This window comes from Octopus sinensis, linkage group LG14 (genome assembly GCF_006345805.1).
Source record: "Octopus sinensis linkage group LG14, ASM634580v1, whole genome shotgun sequence".
In the NCBI taxonomy this organism is placed as follows: domain Eukaryota; kingdom Metazoa; phylum Mollusca; class Cephalopoda; order Octopoda; family Octopodidae; genus Octopus; species Octopus sinensis.
The window spans coordinates 25,947,989-25,970,319 of NC_043010.1; the positions used below are offsets into that span (position 1 = coordinate 25,947,989).

General features: G+C 38.5%; 1 protein-coding gene across 1 annotated transcript in view; it reads right to left on the reverse strand.

The window, feature by feature from the left end:
* Window positions 1-8,598, reverse strand: part of LOC115219099 (condensin complex subunit 2) — a 90,166-nt gene extending 81,568 nt beyond the window's left edge. Inside the window, exons 1-2 of the mRNA XM_029789172.2 lie at window positions 8,447-8,598; window positions 4,223-4,430 (exon numbers count right to left, since the gene is read on the reverse strand). Coding sequence (XP_029645032.1) covers window positions 4,223-4,416 — 194 coding nt within the window. The 5' untranslated portion in view covers window positions 4,417-4,430; window positions 8,447-8,598. The remainder of the gene's footprint in view (window positions 1-4,222; window positions 4,431-8,446) is intronic.
* Window positions 8,599-22,331: the final 13,733 nt, after the last annotated feature.

Here is a 22,331-nt window from a genome sequence, read left to right on the forward strand (position 1 = left end):
CACCTGGTTAACTATACAGGTGACTAAGCTATAGCCGACACTACCAGATATTTTGAGCATCTCTGCAGTAATTCCTGATGGGCCTGGGGCTTTCCCTGTTTTCATGCTTCTAATTGCCTTATCTACTAAGGAACTGTTAACTCTCGGATTGCTGGTCCCTCTGTTGGGTCGACATTCGGGAGACTCTCTTTATCCCATTCATTTTCCTCATTCAGCAACCTTTCATAGTGGCGTCTCCAAGCCTCTCTCTTTGCATCCTCATTTAGCGCAAGTGAACCGTCATCCTTGCGAACACTTTTCTCTCCTACCACGTCACGATTCTCTCTCACACACTGTCTTGCAACACGAAATACCTCAAGTCTTTCATCCTCACGGCGCAGGACATTGGCAAATTTTTCTTTATCTGCCTCCCCTCTGGCTAGATAGACCTGTCTCCTAGCTTCCCTTCTGGCAGTCTGATACACTTCCCTGCTACCACCGTTCTTCCAGGCCTTCCAAGCCTGTTTCTATTGTCTAATAGCCCTGTCGACAATATTGTTCCACCACCACGTTATTTTGGGTCTTAAGGGGACTTTGCACCAGCCACAGATCTGGTCAGCGGCTTTCAGCAGGTTGTCCCTCAGAAGCGTCCAGTTGTCTTCTACCCCATGCGTAGCTATACCCCCTTCCATTTCGTCAAAGGCTTCAAGTAACATATCTCTAAATCTCTGTCCATTCGCAGGGTCTTTAAGCTTCCAGACCCTTCTTCTCCATGTTGGTTGTCTTCTAGTCGCCCTCTTAGTCCTGATCCTAAAGTCACTAACTACCAGTCTATGTTGTGGGGTGCATTCTTCGCCTGGTAAGGTTTTGGCATTTATAAGCAGCCATCTTTCCCTTTTTCTGGCAAGGATGTAGTCGATTTGGCTAGTAAGCCGGCCCGATCGGTAGGTGACCAGGTGGCTTGTTGGTTTCCTGAAGTTAGTGTTGCAAACCATAAGACTATTCGCATCGCAGAACTCCAGCAGCCTGGTTCCCTCCTCGTTGCGGGAACCATAACCGTAGCCTCCATGTACGCCATGGAAGCCCCCAGCATGACGTCCAACATGCCCATTGAAATCACCAGCCACAAAGAGAAGGTCCCTGTCGTTCGTCAATGAGGTGGTCTGCAGTAGGGTGTCATAGAAACTGTCTTTCTGTCCATCGGGTAGCCCTGGCTGAGGGGCATAGGCCGATATAATGGTTGCTAATCTATTATGAAGCACTATTCTAATCTTAAGTATTCTGTCACTTACTCTGATTACCTCAATTACTCTATCTACCCATTTCTCAGCGATAAGTATACCCACGCCACCGACCCCGTCAGTGTTCCCTGCCCAGAAAATCTTGTACCTGTGTTCCTTGCCTGTGAGGAACCTAGCAGATCCTCCTCTCCACCATATTTCTTGCATGCAACATACATCAACCCATCTCCGTTCAAGCATCTCAACTATCTCACCAGATCTACCTTTCAGTGTGCCAACATTGAGGGTGCCCACCCTGAGGGAGTGGAAGGTATGGGCCCGAGAGGCCCAGGGACGGGGAGCAGTGGCGTCATGTACCTGAAAAGAAGAAAGCTCGCATTTGGCAGAATTCATAAGCAAAGCAATGATCTTAAGTTCAACCTGTTACACTACACTATCATGTTTTGCGCCGTATTTTCACCACCTTATATAGAAGGGGTGGTATTGGCTTAAGGCCTTTAGGTGTTCATGGAAGAAAAGCAAAGGAAGACAAGCTGAGATAAGGACTTCCGGTACAGGTGGAGGGGGCGGGAGGGCGGGCGCACTGCTCACTGGGAAGGATGAGATTTGGCGGCAGAAAGACAAGATTTGAGACGAAATGTTTTGCGGTCAAGCCTCGTGCATTGGGTTTTATAGGGGAGGGGGTGCGGAGGTATGAGTAGGAGGCAGAAGCCTATGGAACCAAGTGAAATATATACAGAGAGAGAGACATAGTGATAACAGAGGGAGACAACGACACCACAGAGAGAGAGAGATATACATAGTGATAACAGAGGGAGAAAACGCCACCGCTCACTGGAAAGGATGAGATTTGGCGGCAGAAAGACAAGATTTGAGACGAAATGTTTTGCGATCGTGTGAATAAGTTTCTATGAGTGAAAGTTGGGAAGGATGGGGTAGAGATTAAGCGACAGAAAGACCAGATTTGAGACGAAGTGTTTTGCAGTCGTGTGAATAAGTTTCTGTAAGTGAAAGTTTATATGTTGTGGAGAAATGCTTCAGCTAGCATTTGAGACGAAAAACAACGATAAGGCTTGATGGTGATAATAATACTTGCAAAAAACAATGAAAGGAGCAAACAGGTCGGAAACTTAAATATATATCTTAGCTGATATTTTTCATCCTGAGGTTCGTGTTTCGTGTGTTACAGCCAGGAGAAAAGGAATAGTAAGGGGCGGCCAAGCCTCGTGCATTTGGTTTTTATAGGGGAGGGGGTGTGGAGGTGTTAGTAGGAGGCAGAAGCCTATGGAACCAAGTGAAATATATACAGAGAGAGAGACATAGTGATAACAGAGGGAGACAACGACACCACAGAGAGAGAGAGATATACATAGTGATAACAGAGGGAGAAAACGCCACCGCTCACTGGGAAGGATGAGATTTGGCGGCAGAAAGACAAGATTTGAGACGAAATGTTTTGCGATCGTGTGAATAAGTTTCTATGAGTGAAAGTTGGGAAGGATGGGGTAGAGATTAAGCGACAGAAAGACCAGATTTGAGACGAAGTGTTTTGCAGTCGTGTGAATAAGTTTCTGTAAGTGAAAGTTTATATGTTGTGGAGAAATGCTTCAGCTAGCATTTGAGACGAAAGACAACGATAAGGCTTGATGGTGATAATAATACTTGCAAAAAACAATGAAAGGAGCAAACAGGTCGGAAACTTAAATATATATCTTAGCTGATATTTTTCATCCTGAGGTTCGTGTTTCGTGTGTTACAGCCAGGAGAAAAGGAATAGTAAGGGGCGGTCAAGCCTCGTGCATTGGGTTTTATAGGGGAGGGGGTGCGGAGGTGTGAGTAGGAGGCAGAAGCCTATGGAACCAAGTGAAATATATATATATATATATATATATATATATATATATATACATATACATGTACGTTTAAATTTAAAATAATAAAGGTGAAAAATTGAATATTAATTTGATTAATATGAATTGAAAACCAGTGGTGTAGCATATAAGACAATAGCAGATCTTCTAGCAAAATGGATGTCCACTCTTAATGGTTCATCCCTATTATATAATAGTTTGACTTTAATAGTTTCAGATTTAAAGTGAAAGCATATGACATTACAATAGAGAGATGTTTTTGTTTCACTATTAACACGTAATACTGAAATAGTGAAGATATGATATTGCTGTGGTCTCGCCCTAGGAAAGTTAAAAAATAGTGAAGATATGATATTGCTATGGGCTCGCTCTAGGCAAGAAGTTGAACATTTTTTTTGCCCATGACACTACATGGACCCTAAGTAAGGCATGTGTAAAATTTGAATGAAATTGGTTGTGTAGTTCTCAAGTTTTAGGGATTCACACACATTCTCAGTTTTATATATATAGATATACATATATAAAAATTTTTTTCGTAATGAGAAAAAAAAACCAAGGCTGTGTAGATTTTAGAACATTTATAGATAGAAGGTCTTACAGCTGTTTCCAGCATATCTATTATATCCCTTCATCAGATAATCTCATAACCTCCATATATATATATATATATATATATATATGAGAGAGAGAGAGAGAGAGTACTTTAACACACATACACACACACAGCCCAAAAATCAAATGAGTAAAAGCCAAATTTGAGGCAAAGAGTAAACAAACAAAAACAAAAAATACTCTGCAGGGTCAGACAAATGGATGCATGTGTTTGAAAAGTGTAGAAATATGAAGTAAAAAAAACTACAAAGAAGCTAAATATACCAAAGGAAGGAACAGAAGAGGAGCTGATGTTTTGAGTGATGCCCTTTTAAGAGAGAAACAGGAGAAAGAAAAACGCATGGATACAAAAGAAAAACCATCTGTTCACACAGACACACACAAATTAAACAAATACATAAATTATACACAACTTAAATACTTACACACACATTCGAACAAATTAAACACATTCACAGCCATTAACAAAGCATAATGAGATGGAGACAACATCATAAGAAAGAAAAATGTCAGTCTTACTTTGGACTTGATTTATTCGGTGTTAACGGGCTGGACAAGTGTTTGTTCTGTATCTCCATCAACTTTGACTTGCGCCGTTCTCGAAGCTCTTCTGCATCATCTTTGTTAGTCAGCAAGGCAGGAGTACCAAGACTGAGTCTTCTAGATGTAGTCCCCGGTGAGCCGACATGGGGGGTGGCAAATACGTTGGCCATGTTTTAAGCAGACACTTTAAAAAATGAAAGAGAAAATAAAATCACTTAATGGTTACGTAACATCATCGTTAATCTATCTTTACCATGCAGGTATGGGTGGGAGAGGTTTTCTCTTATGACATGCAGGGACATAGTGCACCTATTCAACAAAAATATGAATCAATTTACTATGTGGCTTCATGTTCAATCCCACTGTATGTCTTCTTGGGTGTCTTCTACAACAGCCATTGACTAACGAAAGCCTTGAGTGGATTAAAACAATGATAACGACCTGAACAATAAGACACCAAATCATCATCATTTAATGTCTGTTTTCCATGCTGACATGGGCTGGTAAGGCCAGGAGCCAAACCAGGCTCCTTTGTTTGTTCTGGTTTCTGCAACTGGATGCCCTTCCTGATGCCAACCACTAAATGTGAATAAATAAATAAATAAGCAAAACTGAATATATCTGCCACCTATGTTTGTAGTATTTGTTTATAGTAAGGTAGTACTAGGGTAGGTAGCCACCTACATCAAACTAGTGCCCAGAACTGAATTACTCTGGCCTGATACATATGTGTATCATCATTTAACATCCATCTTTTATGCTAGCATGGGTTGGATGATTCAACTGGATCCAACAAGCCAGATGACTGCATCAAGCGCCATTCTCTATTTTGGCATGGTTTATATACAGCTAGGTGGACTTCCTAATGCTAACCACTTTTCAAAGAGTATTGTTTTGTTTTTTTGTGGCACCAGCACTGGTGAGGTCACAAAATAACTCACAAGAGAAGACCCCCTGACAGAGTCATGACACTGTCTTGAGGGAGGTGGGTGTGTGGCAGGTGTAGAGAGGCTAAAGTATGAAGTAACAGGGTAAACCTTTGAAGTGCAAAAAGGTGGATAGAAAGAGAATAGGGGCAGAGAATCGAGGATGGTTGGGTGGGAAGGTAGGTTTGTAAGAGTATGAAAGGAGTGAACAAACAACAGAGATAAGAACAAGTGAAAGTAATTAATGGTAAACATTGATGGAGATGCAGGCAATGGTGAGTCCCAGTTTTGGGGAGTATAGTATGATGTAACCAGATAGATGAGAAATAGTGGGATGAATCAATGTACAAGGGAGAGTGAAGATGTACAATGATGGAGACAGAAGTTAGAGGCACATAGGGATGGATATATGGAGTTACAAAAAGGAGGCATTGATGGCTGATATGAGAGAGGGTTCAAGGCAAAGATGCATTCAATGAACATGTAGTGGTAAAGGATGATGTTAAGAGTGCAGGATGGATAGCAAGGTAAGTGGTTCCAAGAAGAGGAATTACTAGTAGCACTGTAAGGAGAGAAGGAACATGTGTGGTTCTGTTTTCACATAATGAAAGTGGTTAAGAAACTGATGCAAGAGAGGAGTGGGTGTTACAGAGATGAGTTGCTGGGAAGGCTTGACAGGTACACATATATTGATAAGCTTACAAGACATAATTTTTGCTGAGATGGACGGTTCTTCTCAAGCACAGCGAATCACCATTCATCTTGGGATATTGAAAATAGGAAATGGCTGTTGAATCATGGTAAAAGGGCATTCAGAGAATGGTAGCAAAAGAAACAGGACAGTTAAATATGTTTGACAAGTATTGCTTTATGTTGTTGCTTGATCTGCTACAAACAATAGCCAAATCACTGCCAACTTACACCCTATTATCTTCAAAGTAGGAGGGATATATATCAAATAAAGTTTTGCTAGATAATTATGCCTATTAAAAAAAAGAAAAAAAAAGGGAGTGGTCATGGCTAAAATGCCTTTTGATGATAAGTCTCTTCAATTAGCATTTACCTGTGGCCATAAACAACCTTGTCCAGACTTGTACCTCGGAGGGTAAGTTTCTAGGTGCAATCCCATGGTCATTCATGACTGAAGGAGGTCACAAATAACAACCAAGTCTGACTGCCATCGTACATCCTAAATAAACACTCCACAAAATATTTAAAACTCATCCCCCCACTCTAATTTACAATTCTCACTCTTGTTCATCATTCACTATAATCATCCCCTACATAAACGTGGCCACCTTCGCCTCATGTTTATGTCCTTTTCTCACTGCCCCACCCACTCTCTTACAGCCTTACCCACCACTCTCCCCAATGACTGAAACAAGTGGGAGAGAGTGGTGTACCAAAGATTATACCATTCAATATGTTCTAATGCTCCTCTTGAGTCATTGCAAGTGAACATTTGCTATAAAGACATGAGTAGAGAAGCTCCAGAGCGATACCATTCAGGGCTTCGGATAGAGCATAATTTTTAGAGAAAAAGAGAGACATGGGTAAGAAATGCCTGATTGAGATGGTGCCTGATTGAGATGTTGTATATACCATGGACTGCTTGTTTATACCCAAGAAATGGACTTGCTGTTTGTACTCAAGAAATGTGCAACGCACAGGTTATAATTATTTCTATAACATAATAATTTAAAAGTAAGTTAAAGAGAATTTAATAACACAAATTGTCTGCATAAAGAATTAAAATTTTTTTTTTGTTTTTGTGCCCGGATCAAACCCGGAACATTCACGATGTGAATGTTCCGAGTCCTCTGCCCCACACCCCTTTCGCGAGAACGCATTTTTTTGTCATATTCGTTTAGAGGAAATTGTTTTACACCTATTACACTATTTTTTTTTTTGTTTTTGTTTTTATGACCGGATCAAACGCTTTAGTTTGACCAACATGGCCTTCCGAACGGCATAGATTACGGTGATAAAGAAAACGGATCGTGTGGATTTTCCAACAGTCCTCTCCCTTCAGAAAACATTTTCCTCACAAATTTCTTTATAATCGTAATCTATGCCATTTGAACGAAATTTCATTAATATATATCCATTTTCCTGAAAGTTATGAGGAGAAAATCGGATCGACATTCTTTCTGCCATCGGATCTTGTGAATTTTCCGAAAGTTCTCTCATCACCCCACCCCGTTCGTTTGAGCAAATTTTTTGTTTTCATATTCGTCTTATACACATTTTTTCACACCTATTAGACTGTTTTTTTTTTTGTGACCAGAAGGTAAGCTATTAACTCTTCGGCCACTTTCTTTCTTGGAATCAACATCTTCGCCCTCCAACATATGCATTATTCACTACATACATACGTACAAGATTGCAAAACGCAACGAAAATTTTAGGAAAATAAAAATAAGAAATAAGTGAAAATTTTACCGGTGAGTGTGTTACATTATAAGGCATTAAAAGAAAATGACTCTCTCCAGACACAACAGAATATGCTTCAACACACGAACTTGCAAAGAATCTTGCAAACCAAATCCAAAAACGAAATACGTATATGTATGTATGTCTATGAGATTCATTAAAATTGTTGGGAGTGGCATGAATCTCATTTCTTCGACATAAACAGACCAGAATCAGATTAAGTGAATGAAGATAACAAACAGAACAATACAAGAGCTACAAGTCTCGGAAATACAAATCGTGATGGTTCGAATTCCTAGAAAGAACAGCCAAAACTCCGTTAGATCCCACCTCACAGATTTAAACAAGGAAGAACTCATTTGGTTAAAATAGTCTGAGATAAACTAGGCCTGAAAAAAAATATAGGATGGACAAGACTGAACCACCTCTGGCTATAAGTCTGGTTGGTCAGTTAACTAAACTAATGTTTAGGACACACAAAACGAACCGATGGAGGAAATGCTGTTTTCTCCAACTGATAAAAATATTTTCCTTAAAGTACACAACTTACGGTCTGGATCAAGATAATGTATATTGAATAATGTATAGTCTTAGATACATTTAAAAAGACGGGATGGTCACGGGTGCAAAGCCTTTGATCATAGGCGTGTTCCATGAAGTTTGGCCTAGGGCTGAACAAATTTGAAAATTAAGCTAAAACTGACAGAGCACTTAATTAAATATTAATAAAAAGGGAATATCTTTCACTACATTCAGAAAGTTTATCAAATCTTAATATCTGAGTAGCTCTACGTCAAATGTGATATAAAGAAATTAAATAAACTAATTATTGTTTACTAACCTTATTGATAAATTATTTCAAAAATATGTCAACAAGTAACGATCGAGAAGAAAGTTTGAAGTTTGCGCCAGGAGTGAAGTCTCGCAACTTCTCGTTTCCAAATGCGAGAATTGAGCGAGATGTCATTCGGATTGTCACTGACCTTCCTTCCATTTTAATATTTTTTATTAAATTAGTGGCGGTTTTTTAGTGCAGTTGAAGTCAACTACGGAATTTTCTCAAGAAAGCCAAGAGAAAAAGATGTTTTATGTAACACACTATCAGTATACGAAGTTTAAAAGTGTTTAGTTACAAAGAAATGATTTTAAAAATCTGCCGATCAAAGTGTCAAGGGTACTATTTAAGAAGAGTGGTCCCGGTGCGCGCACTCGTATACTCGCGCATCCGCGCTAGCTAGTCGTGACTAGTCGATCCTTACTTTGTGTTTTTGTGTTTTATTTTGTTTAAAAAATTTATTTTGTGTTTTATTTACTAGGTAGTCTTAGGTTCGACTAGTCACGACTAGCTAGCGCGGATACGCGAGTGCGCGCACCGGGACCACTCTTCTTAAATAGTACAGAAGTCAACTTTGTTTTTCATTTCATCGGTGTCAGTTTTGTCTTTCATCCTTCCGATATCACCAAAATAAAGCACCAGCCACTGGAGAGAATAGAATTTACTAACTTCCTCACCCCAAGATTTTTGGCCGAGAGCTTACATTAGAATACATTAACTAAGGCGGTATATTGGCAGAATCGGTAGAGTGTGGGACAAAATGCCTTGGGTTATTTGTTCTGGCTCTTTATGTTCTGAGTTCAAATCCCGCCGTGGTGAACCTTCCTTTCTCTCCTACCAGAGTCAATAAACTGAAGTTCGGGATCGATTAAACCCCTCCCTTCTATATTGCTTGCCTTGTGCCTAAATCAGAAACGAAATATTCTTATTAAGGCGGTGGAGTGTCAGAATCGTGAAAAAGCCGGACAAAATGTTTTGTGATATTTGTTCCGGCTCTTTACGTTTTGAGTTAAAATGATGCTGAGGTCAACATTGCCTTTCATCCCTCCGGTATCAATACCATAAAGTACGGGAGGCAGACATTTTTAACACACTGCATAAAATGCTCAGTGACATTTCGTCTGTTTTTATTCCGTGTTCAAATTTCACCGGGTTCGACTTCGCTTTTTATCGTTTTAGAAATCATTGAAATAGGTACCAGTTGAGCAATGGAAACGATGTAATCGATGGTACTATTTAAAAAGAGTGGTCCCGGTGCGCGCACTCGCGCATCTGCCCTAGCTAGTCATGAGTAGTCGATCCTACAACGACTACCTAGCAAAGTAAATAAAACATAAATAAATAATTTTTTTTATACAAAATAAATAATTGGATCTTTTCGGTTTGACCGGCAGTTTTTTAAAAATAATTTCCACGTAACTAAACACTTAAACTTCGTATACTGGTAGAATGTGTTTATAAAACATCTTTTTCTCTTGGCTTTATTGAGAAAATTCTATAGTTTGTAACATATTTGTTGTTTTTTCTTCAATTTCTGCAATTTCAACCAATCATTGACGTCTATTGAGGTGAAAACATTCTGTGCCGTATGAATATGTCCCTCGTGTAAGAAACAGATTGGGTTTATTTACATTTGTGAAGAAAAAAAAATACCCTCCCCCGAACCCTAACCATAACCCTAAAACAGATTGAAATGCAATAGATCGATACTAGGGTCATAATTACGGGTGACAATTTCATGACACCGCTAGAAAAACTGCCGTTCAAACCGAAAAGATCCTAATAATTTTTTAAACAAAGTAAATAGAACAAAAGCACAAAGTAAGGATCGACTACTCACGACTAGCCAGCGCGGATGCGCGAGTACGCGCACCGGGACCACTCTTCTTAAATAGTAACATAATCGATTTGCCACTCAGCCTCCTCCAAAATTGCTGCCTAAAAATCGGAAAGAATTATTGTTTATTTGTTTTATTTTTATTTACAAAACTTAGAGTGAGACAGACGGGCAGTACTTTTTTACTCTTTTACTTGTTTCAGTCATGTGACTGTGGCCATGCTGGAGCACCGCCTTTTTAATTGAACAAATCGACCCCAGGACTTATTCTTTGTAAACCTAGTACTTATTCTATCGGTCTCTCTTTTGCCAAACTGCTAAGTTACGGGGACATAAACACACCAGCATCGGTTTCCAAGTGATGTTGGGGGGACAAACACAGATACACAAACATACACACACGCACATATAAATATATATACGACGGGCTTCTTTTCAGTTTCCGTCTACCAAATCCACTCACAAGGCTATAGTAGAAGACACTTGCCCAAGGTGCCACGCAGTGGGACTGAACCTGGAACCATGTGGTTGATAAGCAAGCTACTTACCACACAGCCACTCCTACACTTAACCCTTGGGAATGTAAGGAGAAAATTGTCCTCAAACAGGAAACCTGATAAGAACGTCTGCAACAGAGTAGACCTCCGTTACGTTCATGTGTGGGGTTTATGATGGTGATTAAGACCCGAGGAGAAAATATATTATGAAGATTGTCAGTTGTGTTGTTCTCTTAACTGTTGTTACTTATTGTTATTTAATCTCAGGATAACTCTCATCAAGCAGACCCATGACCAAAAGGTATTCCAGCTGTGACCAATTGATTTTTATTTACTTATTCATTCAGCCATTCATTCCCGATACATTATCCAGAGTATTATGGCCCTGTACAAACTAAATTCTAATAACGGAATCGATAAAATAAGTATCAAGTGTCAATCTCTAATCTGTTCTCCGGCTTCTCATAAAACGTGTTACTTTGTGCCTATGTAAAAGAAAAAAAGAAAGAAAACTGAATGCATGATCGAACCTCTACGCGGTCGCTCAGCTTTCTAGAAATAGCAAACAAATCATCCTGAAATCACATTACTGTTTTATACAAAGAAAAGATATTAGATAACATGGTTCCCACATAACCTTAGAAAGAAGAATGGTCGGTCAAACTAAAGGGTTTGACACGAGCAAAAAAAAAAAAGAAGAAAAAATATTCCGAGTCGTCCCACCACAGCCAAAAAAAAAAAAATTTTAATAGTGTAATAGGTGTACAACATGTGGTAATCGAATATGAAAAAGAAAAATGCGCGCCGGCGAACGTGGGGTGTATATGCATACTCACACATATGTCTGTGTGATTTGCATGCAATGTACATATATAGAAAGTGGGCTAGAAATAATTATACATAAATGAATATATATAGAGATATTTCTTTACTACCCACAAGGAGCTAAACACAGAGGGTGTTGTTGTTATATATATATAATGTATTGAGTATTAAAGGAAGTAGTGAGTACTTAGTATGAAAGATTAAGAAAATGAGAGAGACTGAAACAAGGTGTTAACGATACAAGATACTTTATTCGACTGCCGTTGTTGTACAAGTTAATTGTTTTGGCGGGAAACAAAGTGAAAGTCCTTTTATCAAGGGAGACAATGGGCGACGTTGATTGTTCATGTTTGTTGTGATGATTATATAACATCTTCCTTTTTTTTTATATCATCTGTATCTACAGGGAATAATTATTCGTCGTCCACTTTTTGTGGTTTTATTATTTTGTAGTGTTGAATTCTGTAGTTGTGCTGTTTTTGTTTTTTCATGCGTGTTTGTTGACTTTGGAAATATATTTTCATAATCTAATTCTTCTGTTATGCGAACGTGTTCGTTTGTTTTAAGAATATGTTGTCTATTTCGTTTGACTGTATTACCTTCCTCTGTTATTACTAAGTATGAACGAGGTTGCTCTAGTTTTTTAATTATTTTGCCCCTTCTAAACCAATTGTTGTTAAACTTAATTCTAACCGTGTCGTGTGGTTTTAACTCTGGGAGTTCTGTTGTAATGTTTGATTTCTTCTTTTCGTGAGGCCTGATACCAATTTTGTCGTGTAGTATGTTTGGGAGATTTGTTCGCAATGTTCTATTCATTATTTGATTTGCAGGGGATGGTGCACCATTTTGTAATTTAGTCGTGCGTAATGCTAAGAGCGCTAACTGAGGTTCTTCGTCACTTTTGAATGCCTTTTTTAGCGTCTTTTTTATTGTCTGTATATTTCTCTCAACCATGCCATTCGCTTGATGATAATGCGGGCTTGTCTTCGTGTGATGAAAATGCCAATTTTTTGCAAATTTTTTGAATTCAGCCGAATTGAATTCTGGACCGTTGTCACTTACAACTGTTTGCGGAATTCCGAATTTAGCAAAAGTTTCTTTTAATTTTTTGATTACGGTTTTTGACTGGCAATCATTTATTTCGTGTAGATCAAAAAATCTTGTTGTATAGTCAATAATTGTGACATACGAATTTCCAGACAGATGAAATACGTCTGTACCCACTTTGGTCCATGGTGTAGTAGGTATTTTATGATTTATTAGTGGTTCGGCTGCTTGTTGATTTTTGTAGTCAATGCAGTATGAGCATGTGTTAATCATGTCTTTGATTTGAGCGTTAATGCCGGGCCAGTATATACATTCCTTCGCTCTCTCTATGCATTTTTCGATACCCATGTGTCCGGTATGTATTTCCTGTAGAGCTTCTCTACGTAATGACTTAGGTACAATTATTCTTGAACCTTTTAGAACGAGACCATTGACGATTGATATTTCATCACGAACGGATACGAATGGTTTGATGTTTATTGGTATTTTGTCTTTTGGGGGCCATTCTGTTCTTGTATATGTGACGAGTGTCTGTAGAGACGGGTCGTCTGCAGTGTATTCTTTATACTCTTTTAATTTAGTGTCGGTTATGGGGTAATTTTTTATTACTGCATGAATGTGCGATTTCATATCTTCGTCTGGTACTTCTGGAGTATTTTGCTCAAGGTATGCACGTGATAGGGTATCTGCAACAATTGATTCTTTACCAGGTATGTGGTTTAGGTCAAAATCATATCTTTGTAATGTTAGTAGAAATCTTTGGATTCTGGAGGGGCATTTAGTGATCGATTTTTTGAATATTTGCTTCAACGGTTTATGGTCATTTTCGATTCTGAAATGAGTTCCGTATATAACTGATGAAATTTCTTGCATGCGAAAACTATACTGAGAGCTTCGCTCTCTATCGGACAGTAGTTTTGTTCCGCTTGAGTTGTTGCACGAGATGCAAACGAAACAGGTAGCCATCTTTCGTTGTGTTTCTGCTCAAGTATCGCTCCGAGCCCATGCTTACTAGCATCTGTAGTTATTTTTATTGGTAGATCTGGATCATAAAATTGTAGCACTGGTTTTCTGGTAATCATTTCTTTTAGCTTTTTTATTGCTTCGATTTGTGGTTTGTCGAATGACCATAACGTGTTACTCTGTAGAAGCTGGCGCAATGGTGCTGTGACTTCGGAGTAATTAGATAAAAATTTACATAGGTAATTTGTCATACCTAGGAATCTTTGTAATTCTTTTTTACTTGTTGGCAGTGGCATGTGAATGATTGCTTGTACCTTGGTTGGATCTTGTGTTATCCCTTCGCTGGTTAATATATGCCCAAGGTACTTGATTTGTGATTCATAGAAGATACACTTTGATTTATTTAACTTTAATCCGTGCTTTCGGATTCGATCGAAAACTTGTTGTAGTCTATTTGTGTGTTCTTCTAAAGTGTTGGACCAGATTATGATGTCATCCTGTGAATTTCTTGCTCCTTCTATGCCCTCTATTATTTTTGAAATTTCTTTTTGGAAAACTTCACTGGCGCTGTGAATTCCAAAGGGTAGTCGTGTGAAGCGATACCTTCCAAAAGGTGTGTTGAACGTTAAAAGATGGAGCTTTCTTCGTCAACTGGAATTTGCCAGTATCCATTAGATGCATCGAGTTTTGAAAAATATTTAGGGTTATGCATTTGTGCAAAAATGTCCTCCGCTGTAGGGAGTTTGAAATGTTGCCTTTTTATGGCTTTGTTTAGATTCTTGGGGTCTAAACAGAGTCGGAGTTTTCCGTTGGCTTTTTCAACGATGACTAGGGAATTTACCCAGTCTGTTGGTTCACTAACAGGTTTTATGATATCTAATTCTGTCATTCTTTTTAATTTTTTGTTGAGTTTTTCTTTTATAGAAAAAGGAACCGATCTTGGTGGATGAATTACATGAGTTATTTGTGGATCCACTGTGATATGATGTGTTATTGACAAAGTGCCGATTTCTCCGAAACAGTCTTCATATTTTTCTAATATGTCGTTTGTGTTCGACGAATTTATTTTTGAAATTCTCTGAATCAGGTTCAGATCTTTAGCTGTCTTTGCATCTATAACTGCGTGCGAGTTTGTTTTTGCAACAATGAATTTTATTTGCTTTGATAATTCTTTGTATTTAATGACTGCTGTGCATTTTCCTAACACTTTTATAGCTGTGTTATTATAAGCTGATAATCGAGTTGAAGTTTTTTGCAGTTGTGGTTTTGGAATTATATTTCTATATTCTCTGAATGGCAGTACGGTTACGTCTGCTCCTGTATCTATTTTGAATGTTACATTCGAGTTGTTCACTTTTAGTTCGACCGTCCAAATGTCTTTTGGAGTCTTGAACTTTTCGATTTTGTGCACGCGGGAATTATTTGCAGTGATCATTTCGAGTGCATGTGTATCGTCATCTGATTCATCGTCGGTATGTATCTGTACTTTATGTACAAATTTTCTTGATTTGCACATTTTCGCATAGTGTCCTTGTTTCTTGCATTTTTCACATGTCTTGTGAAATGCTGGGCATTTATTTCTTTTGTGATTATAACCACAATAGTGACAGTTAGTGACGTAGTGTTGACTTGGCGCTTGAAACTTCGCGGGCTTTCTGTCACTTCCGCCTTGTTCGTTTTGATGTCTGGATTGCATATGGCGGGTTATTTGGGTTTTGGCGCCTTTTCTGTCGTGTTGACTATATACCCTCGAGATTTCGTTATCTCTTGTTTCGGATGTGGCATTTAGCATCCTTGATTGGAGTCGTGTTTGCTCTGCACTCTGACCTGCTTGAATTGTTTTTTGTAGGTCTAAATTTGGTTCTCTCAATAATCTTTCTCTTAATCTCATGTCTCTGATTCCACATATCAGAATATCTTTGGTGAGACTGTCTGTGAGGTTGCCGAATTCGCACTGTTGTGCCTTTTGGCGCAACTCTACTACGTACTCATCGAATTTTTGATGTTCCGCTTGTCCACATGTGAAGAATTTGTGTCTTAGGAAAGTTATGTTTTTCCTGGGTTCACAATATGCATCGAATTTTTCGATTACTGTCTGAAGGTTCATTTCTTCGTCGGGTGAATCGAAATCCAGTGTGGAATGGATATCTCGGCCTTTAGAACCGATGCAAGTTAAAAACATTGAAGTTTTTACTTTGTCTGGCTTCATGTCACTTTCTGTTGCTATCAAAAAGAGATTGAATTCTTTTTTCCACTTTTTCCATGCTGCGGCTAGATTTTCCTGATTAAAGTCTAGGTCTTTTGGATGCGGTAAATTTTCCATTTCGTCTTTGAAGTATGATTTCAACTTCTTTTTTCCTTTGGTTTCTGTATTTTGTTTTTTTTAGTATTCTGACACCATGTTGTTGTTATATATATATAATGTATTGAGTATTAAAGGAAGTAGTGAGTACTTAGTATGAAAGATTAAGAAAATGAGAGAGACTGAAACAACGTGTTAACGATACAAGATACTTTATTCGACTGCCGTTGTTGTACAAGTTAATTGTTTTGGCGGGAAACAAAGTGAAAGTCCTTTTATCAAGGGAGACAATGGGCGACGTTGATTGTTCATGTTTGTTGTGATGATTATATAACAGAGGGGACAAACAAGGACAGACAAACGGATTAAGTCGATTACATCGACTCCAGTGCGTAACTAGTACTTAATTTATCGACCCCGAAAGGATGAAAGGTGTAACGAAGGATCTGTTATCGATTCACTGAAGGGGTGTCGATACCCGATCTAGTTACATACAATTTTATAAGACAATACAGACGAAGTCAGGTTATAGGTAAAAAGACAGCAGTTCGTTTATTTATTGCGATGTCGTACGTGTGTCTGATGGGAGAAAGACAGCCTCTAATATACAGCTTCTTGTTAGTTTGTTGGAGTTTGTCGGTGGTCGTTGGCGGCTATGTGGTAGCACGAGTGGTTGTCAGAGCCTGTTGAATGTACGTCCGATCGCGATGAGCTGTGGAACCGGAGAGAAAGATTTGAGCTTGGCGGGCTTGAGGGAACGTTTCCCGCACATGCGCATGGGGAAGACTTCCGGTGGCCACCCGGAAGTAGTCCCATTCTGCGCATGCGCGCTGAAGCCTACACAGTAGCATCACTACAAAGGCAAAGTTGACCTCGGAGGAATTTGAACTCACAACGTAACGGCAGCCGAAATACGGCTACGCATTTCGCCCGGCGTGCTAACGGTTCTGCGGCGATCTTTCGTCTCTAGTAGACCTTTCCGTCGATCTCCGTAAAAAACTTCTTTTTTTTTTACATATGGGCTTGCGGGAACTTTTGAAGTAATGAGAGCGAAAGAGACTAAGAGAAAGCGATTGTATGACGAGGGAAGTTCTTTTGAAGTTACCGTGCATGGGGAAGCATTGATGTACATATGTGTGTGTGTGTGTGTGTTTGATGGGGTGTGGGAGACAGACAGTATGTTGTGTAAGTGAAGTGCTTCTGTTAGTGTGTGTGAAGAGACAGAGTAATGTGTGAAAGAGAGAGATAACTGAAATTTTTTACTCGGTGTATGTGTATATGTATGTATGTGTGTGTGTGTATGTATCTATGTATGTGTGTGTGTGCATGTATGTGTGTGTGTATGTATGTGTGTGTATGTATGTGTGTGTGTGTATGTATGGCCGATTCAGTGTTTACATTATTTCGAGTTAAAACGAAAGATTACCTTTGCCTGTTTATGTAACGGTCTGCTATGTAGAAAATAATGAGGTGGACTCAATGGAATAATGACCGTGATCGAAGATATAGACAAATTTTTTTTTATTTAATCGTTATACATGCCTTGTCGACTGCTACTGTGCAGCCTTAATGTTTCTGTTGATGTGACGATGGTGAAATGGTAAGAAAAAGACGGGAGAGTTATAAAATGAGGAGGAGATATTCTTCTCATGAGAAAAGAGTTGCATGCAAAGGAAAAGGCTTTGAGGAAAAGGCTTCGTTTCACGTTACTATGATCGACACAGTTTTAAATGGGCAACCCTACCCGTCTAACCTCAGGGTGGCATCACTCAGAAGCTACAACAATGCGAGGAAGCGCATTGTGACCAGCGATATGTAGCAACATCCGACAGTCTAGTCGGCACAGTGATTTGTGTTGTTTTGAGACGAAGGGACAGTTCCGAAAGGCCAAATTCCTCTTCTCCCCACGGCACACGAACTCATCCAAACTTAAGAATCAACATGGCTTTGCTAAGTCAATTGATGTGTTTTCCGTTTGACTTAAAACTTTTCTGCGTCTACACAGACACCACACGAAAACAATAGGTGTCACAGTGATATACCTCTTTTTCTACAGTCGGGCGAAATGAAGAAGTGACAATGCCACCTTCACATTCTCTATTGTCAGCATCGAGCATCGACAATTGGTGACAGACCGACGTTATTAGAATACATCAACCACAACGATACAACTGTTACCCACAACGTGATTCGAACACAACAACCCTGCCACAATTGCTGACCCCCGAGCCACAGAACTGCAGTCTTCGTTACCTTATCCATTACATTTGGTGAGCTCGACTTCAAAGACTTACTACTTTAGCATCGCATGAACTCTTGAAAACAATTACAGTCCGTACCAGTCGCATCAACAAGAATTATAGGACACGAACTTTCACGACGCATAGTTTTCAGTTCCATCGTCACATGCCCAACACAACACGAAAGGAATGAAGTCACCGACTCAATGGACACACACTAATTACATTCCACATGTACTGCAACCCGATGCACAGATCCACGAGGGAAACAGTTGCCATACATAAATGCAACACTTAGGACAGCTACCCAACCAAGAGAACTAACCTTTTCTCACTTTTCAGCATAGACTTCTCACACAGGACATTACCAATAGGATTTTGTCACTTTTCGTTACACATTTTGTACTGTTCGTTCCTTTTGCTGCACAACACAATGTTTACACATGCATATATATGCATGCTTGCACCCAGTTTCTGTGCACATCTATAGACTATTAACTTTTTTTTTCCTTTGCATGTGTAGCAATATCGTTCCCTCATTGCTATCTTCACTGTTTGAGAAGAGTATTAAGAATAATCTCGTTCGAGATTACAAACATCTTCGGCTAGTTTAACATTGTTGTAAACACTAATCCGATTGGCTGACACGTGGTTTCTACTACGTTCGCACCGCTGGTTGTCACGTGACGCGATTTGCCTCCGCTTATTTTCGCGCCATTGTTCCAAGCAGCCAATCACAGCTTTCCATTTCTGAAGTTAGTTTTGAGCCACATAAACCTTATAAAAGAAGTGTTCTCAGACAAATATCCGTCTTAGGTTTTTAGTTCTTTTCAGAACTAACCTCTGACCACAGAGTTCGTCTTTGGTTCTAGTCCTTCTCAGAGCTAACCTCTGACCACACAGAGCATACTCGACCATGTTCCAGTTCGAAAGGCAGGCGACCACCATTAATACAAGATGTTACAGATACCTCTCATACTGTTAGTGTGAAAATACCACCACGAAAAGAACGGTTACAGGATATCTATAACTAGAGAAAAATAACCAAGCAGAATATATAATGAAGACGCAGCAAAAACCAAGCGACAGACACAACTCATCGCCAAACATCGTCTCTATCTACTAAGGTTTAATTTGTACACAAGACAACTACAGATTCAACTATAGCGGTTAGGTGAAAATATCACCACGAGAAAAACGGCTACAGTTAACACATCTGGAAGTATATTCATATCAAGAGAAAGATAAACACAACAAGTGATTCAATTAATCTCAACTACGAGACGCAACATCTTGATATGGAACTCTTACCCTCCGTGTACCTCATAAACGGTAAATCAATTATCTGTCTTGAGTTCTAGCTCTTCTAAGAACTACCTTAAGCCATCTGCTACTACCTGTTGCTAGGCTGATACCAACAACATGAACTGTGAACCAAATTCCATTGTTATTTCTCTGGTCAGTACCTTTTATGCCTCACGAACACACAGACACAAAAACATGCTAACACTTACAAACTTCCAACCAACATGATTGTAAAATATGTAAAATAAATAATGTATATATCTCAAAAAGAAATCTTGTTGTCATTCTACTGGGGTTACGTTGCCGCTGTATGTATTATATGGTCAGTAAATACTCATTAAGAATGGGATCGCGTGCGATTGTATTCCCTATACGATACGACCGCATGTGATCCTATTTTTATACATGCAACTCTTTTCTCATGAGAAGAATATCTCCTCCTCATTTTATAACTCTCCCGTCTTTTTCTTACCATTTCACCATCGTCACATCAACAGAGACATTAAGGCTGCACAGTAGCAGTTGTCAAAGCATGTATAACGATTAAAAAAAAAATTTGTCTATATATTCGATCACTGTCATTATACCATTGAGTCCACCTCATTATTTTCTACATAGCAGACCGTTACATAAACAAACAAAGGTAATCTTTCGTTTTAACTCGAAATAATGTAAACACTGAATCGGCCATACATACATACATACACACACACACACACACACATACATAGATACACACACACACACATACATACATATACACATACACCGAGTAAAAAATTTCAGTTATCTCTCTCTTTCACACATTACTCTGTCTCTTCACACACACTAACAGAAGCACTTCACTTACACAACATACTGTCTGTCTCCCACACCCCATCAAACACACACATACACACATGTACATCAATGCTTCCCATGCACGGTAACTTCAAAAGAACTTCCCTCGTCATACAATCGCTTTCTCTTAGTCTCTTTCGCTCTCATTACTTCAAAAGTTCCCGCAAGCCCATATGTAAAAAAAAAAGTTTTTTACGGAAATCGACGGAAAGGTCTACTAGAGACGAAAGATTGCCCGGTTCTGCCAGCTCGCCACCTTAAATAAATATATATATACATACACACACACGCATACATACATACATACATACATACATACATACATACATACATACATACATATATATATATATACATATATATATATATACATATATATATATATATATATATATATATATATATATATATATATATATATTATATATATATATATATATATATATATATATATATATAAATTAATAAATAAGTAAAACATATGCATATATACACACATATATGTACGTACCTACCTCTACATGTATATATACATGCATATATGGGTACAGGACACCAAAAAAACGTCGAACACAATGAGAAACGAAAATATAAACTCAAAACCAAGGAAATGGACATATTTCTTAAACAACGAAAAAATAGAGTACAGGACATACAAAACAAGGAAAATTCCCCTTCTTCAGTCGCCTTAATTTCATCTACTCCACGTTTCGAAGGTCAAGGCGATACATGACTTTAATGAAACAATCCTTCCCGCGAAAATCAAATTAAATAAAATTTGAGATTTTTTTGCGAAGGGGTAAAAATGGTAACAAAAACAGGACAGTAACGACAGTACAAAATATAAACAGTAAAAGACAGGACAAGGAGAATAACAGTAACACAAACAAGAAGGGTTGTTAAGCCGAACGAGATAAAAAAATTTACGAACGCTATTTTTGAGAACGGCGAGGGAGCAACAGATGTGCCATCTCTACTTGAAGGTAGCCAGGAGAAGAAAGACAGTAGCAGAGTTCTCGTTGCGGGTCAACGACGGGAGGGAGGAGGAGGAGTAAGAGAAAGGGGGAGAGAAAAAGGGAATGGTTGTAGAGAAAAGAAAGAGAGGGAGAGACAGTAAGGTAGAAGAAAAGGAAAGCCAAAAGAATGAAGGCTGAGAAAGGGAGGGGGAGAGAATGGTTAAGAGTGCGCATCATTATTAATATTAAGAACAATCTTACTTAGAAATGGATGCATGCGTTCCGTCATATAATAAATTAATAAATAAAAAAAACATATGCATATATACACACATATATGTACGTACCTACCTCTACATGTATATATACATGCATATATGGGTACAGGACACCAAAAAAATGTCGAACACAATGAGAAACGAAAACATAAACACAAAACCAACGAAAAATAGAGTACAGGACATACAAAACAAGGAAAATTCCCCTTCTTCAGTCGCCTTTGTTTCATCTACTCCACGTTTCGAAGGTCAAGGCGATACATGACTTTCATGAAACAATCTTTCCCGCGAAATATGTTTTATTTATTTATTAATTTATTATATGACGGAACGCACGCATCCACTTCTAAGTAAGATTGTTCTTATATATATATATATATATACACACACACGCACACACACACATATATGCGAAGTTAGATCAGTAAGCCCTAAGAAAATTTATATAGGAAGTACTATTGTTTTTAAAAATAGATATAGGGGATGCAACAATTCATTTATTCACTCCAATATAACAAAATTCCACGATATTAGCATCATACATTATTCACCTCAAAGAGTGTAACATTGAGTATAATTAAAGGTGGTCGATAATTACTGAATCAACACCATATAACACACATACTAAGTCTTGTAGGCTTCACATAAAGGAATCGAGTTACATCGACCCCCAAGTACTCATTCTATCGGTCTCTTTTGTGAAGCTGTTAATTTATGGGGACGCAAACATACCAACATTAGTTGGCAAGCAATGTATATAATAATAATAATAATAACAACAACATAAATAATATATATGTA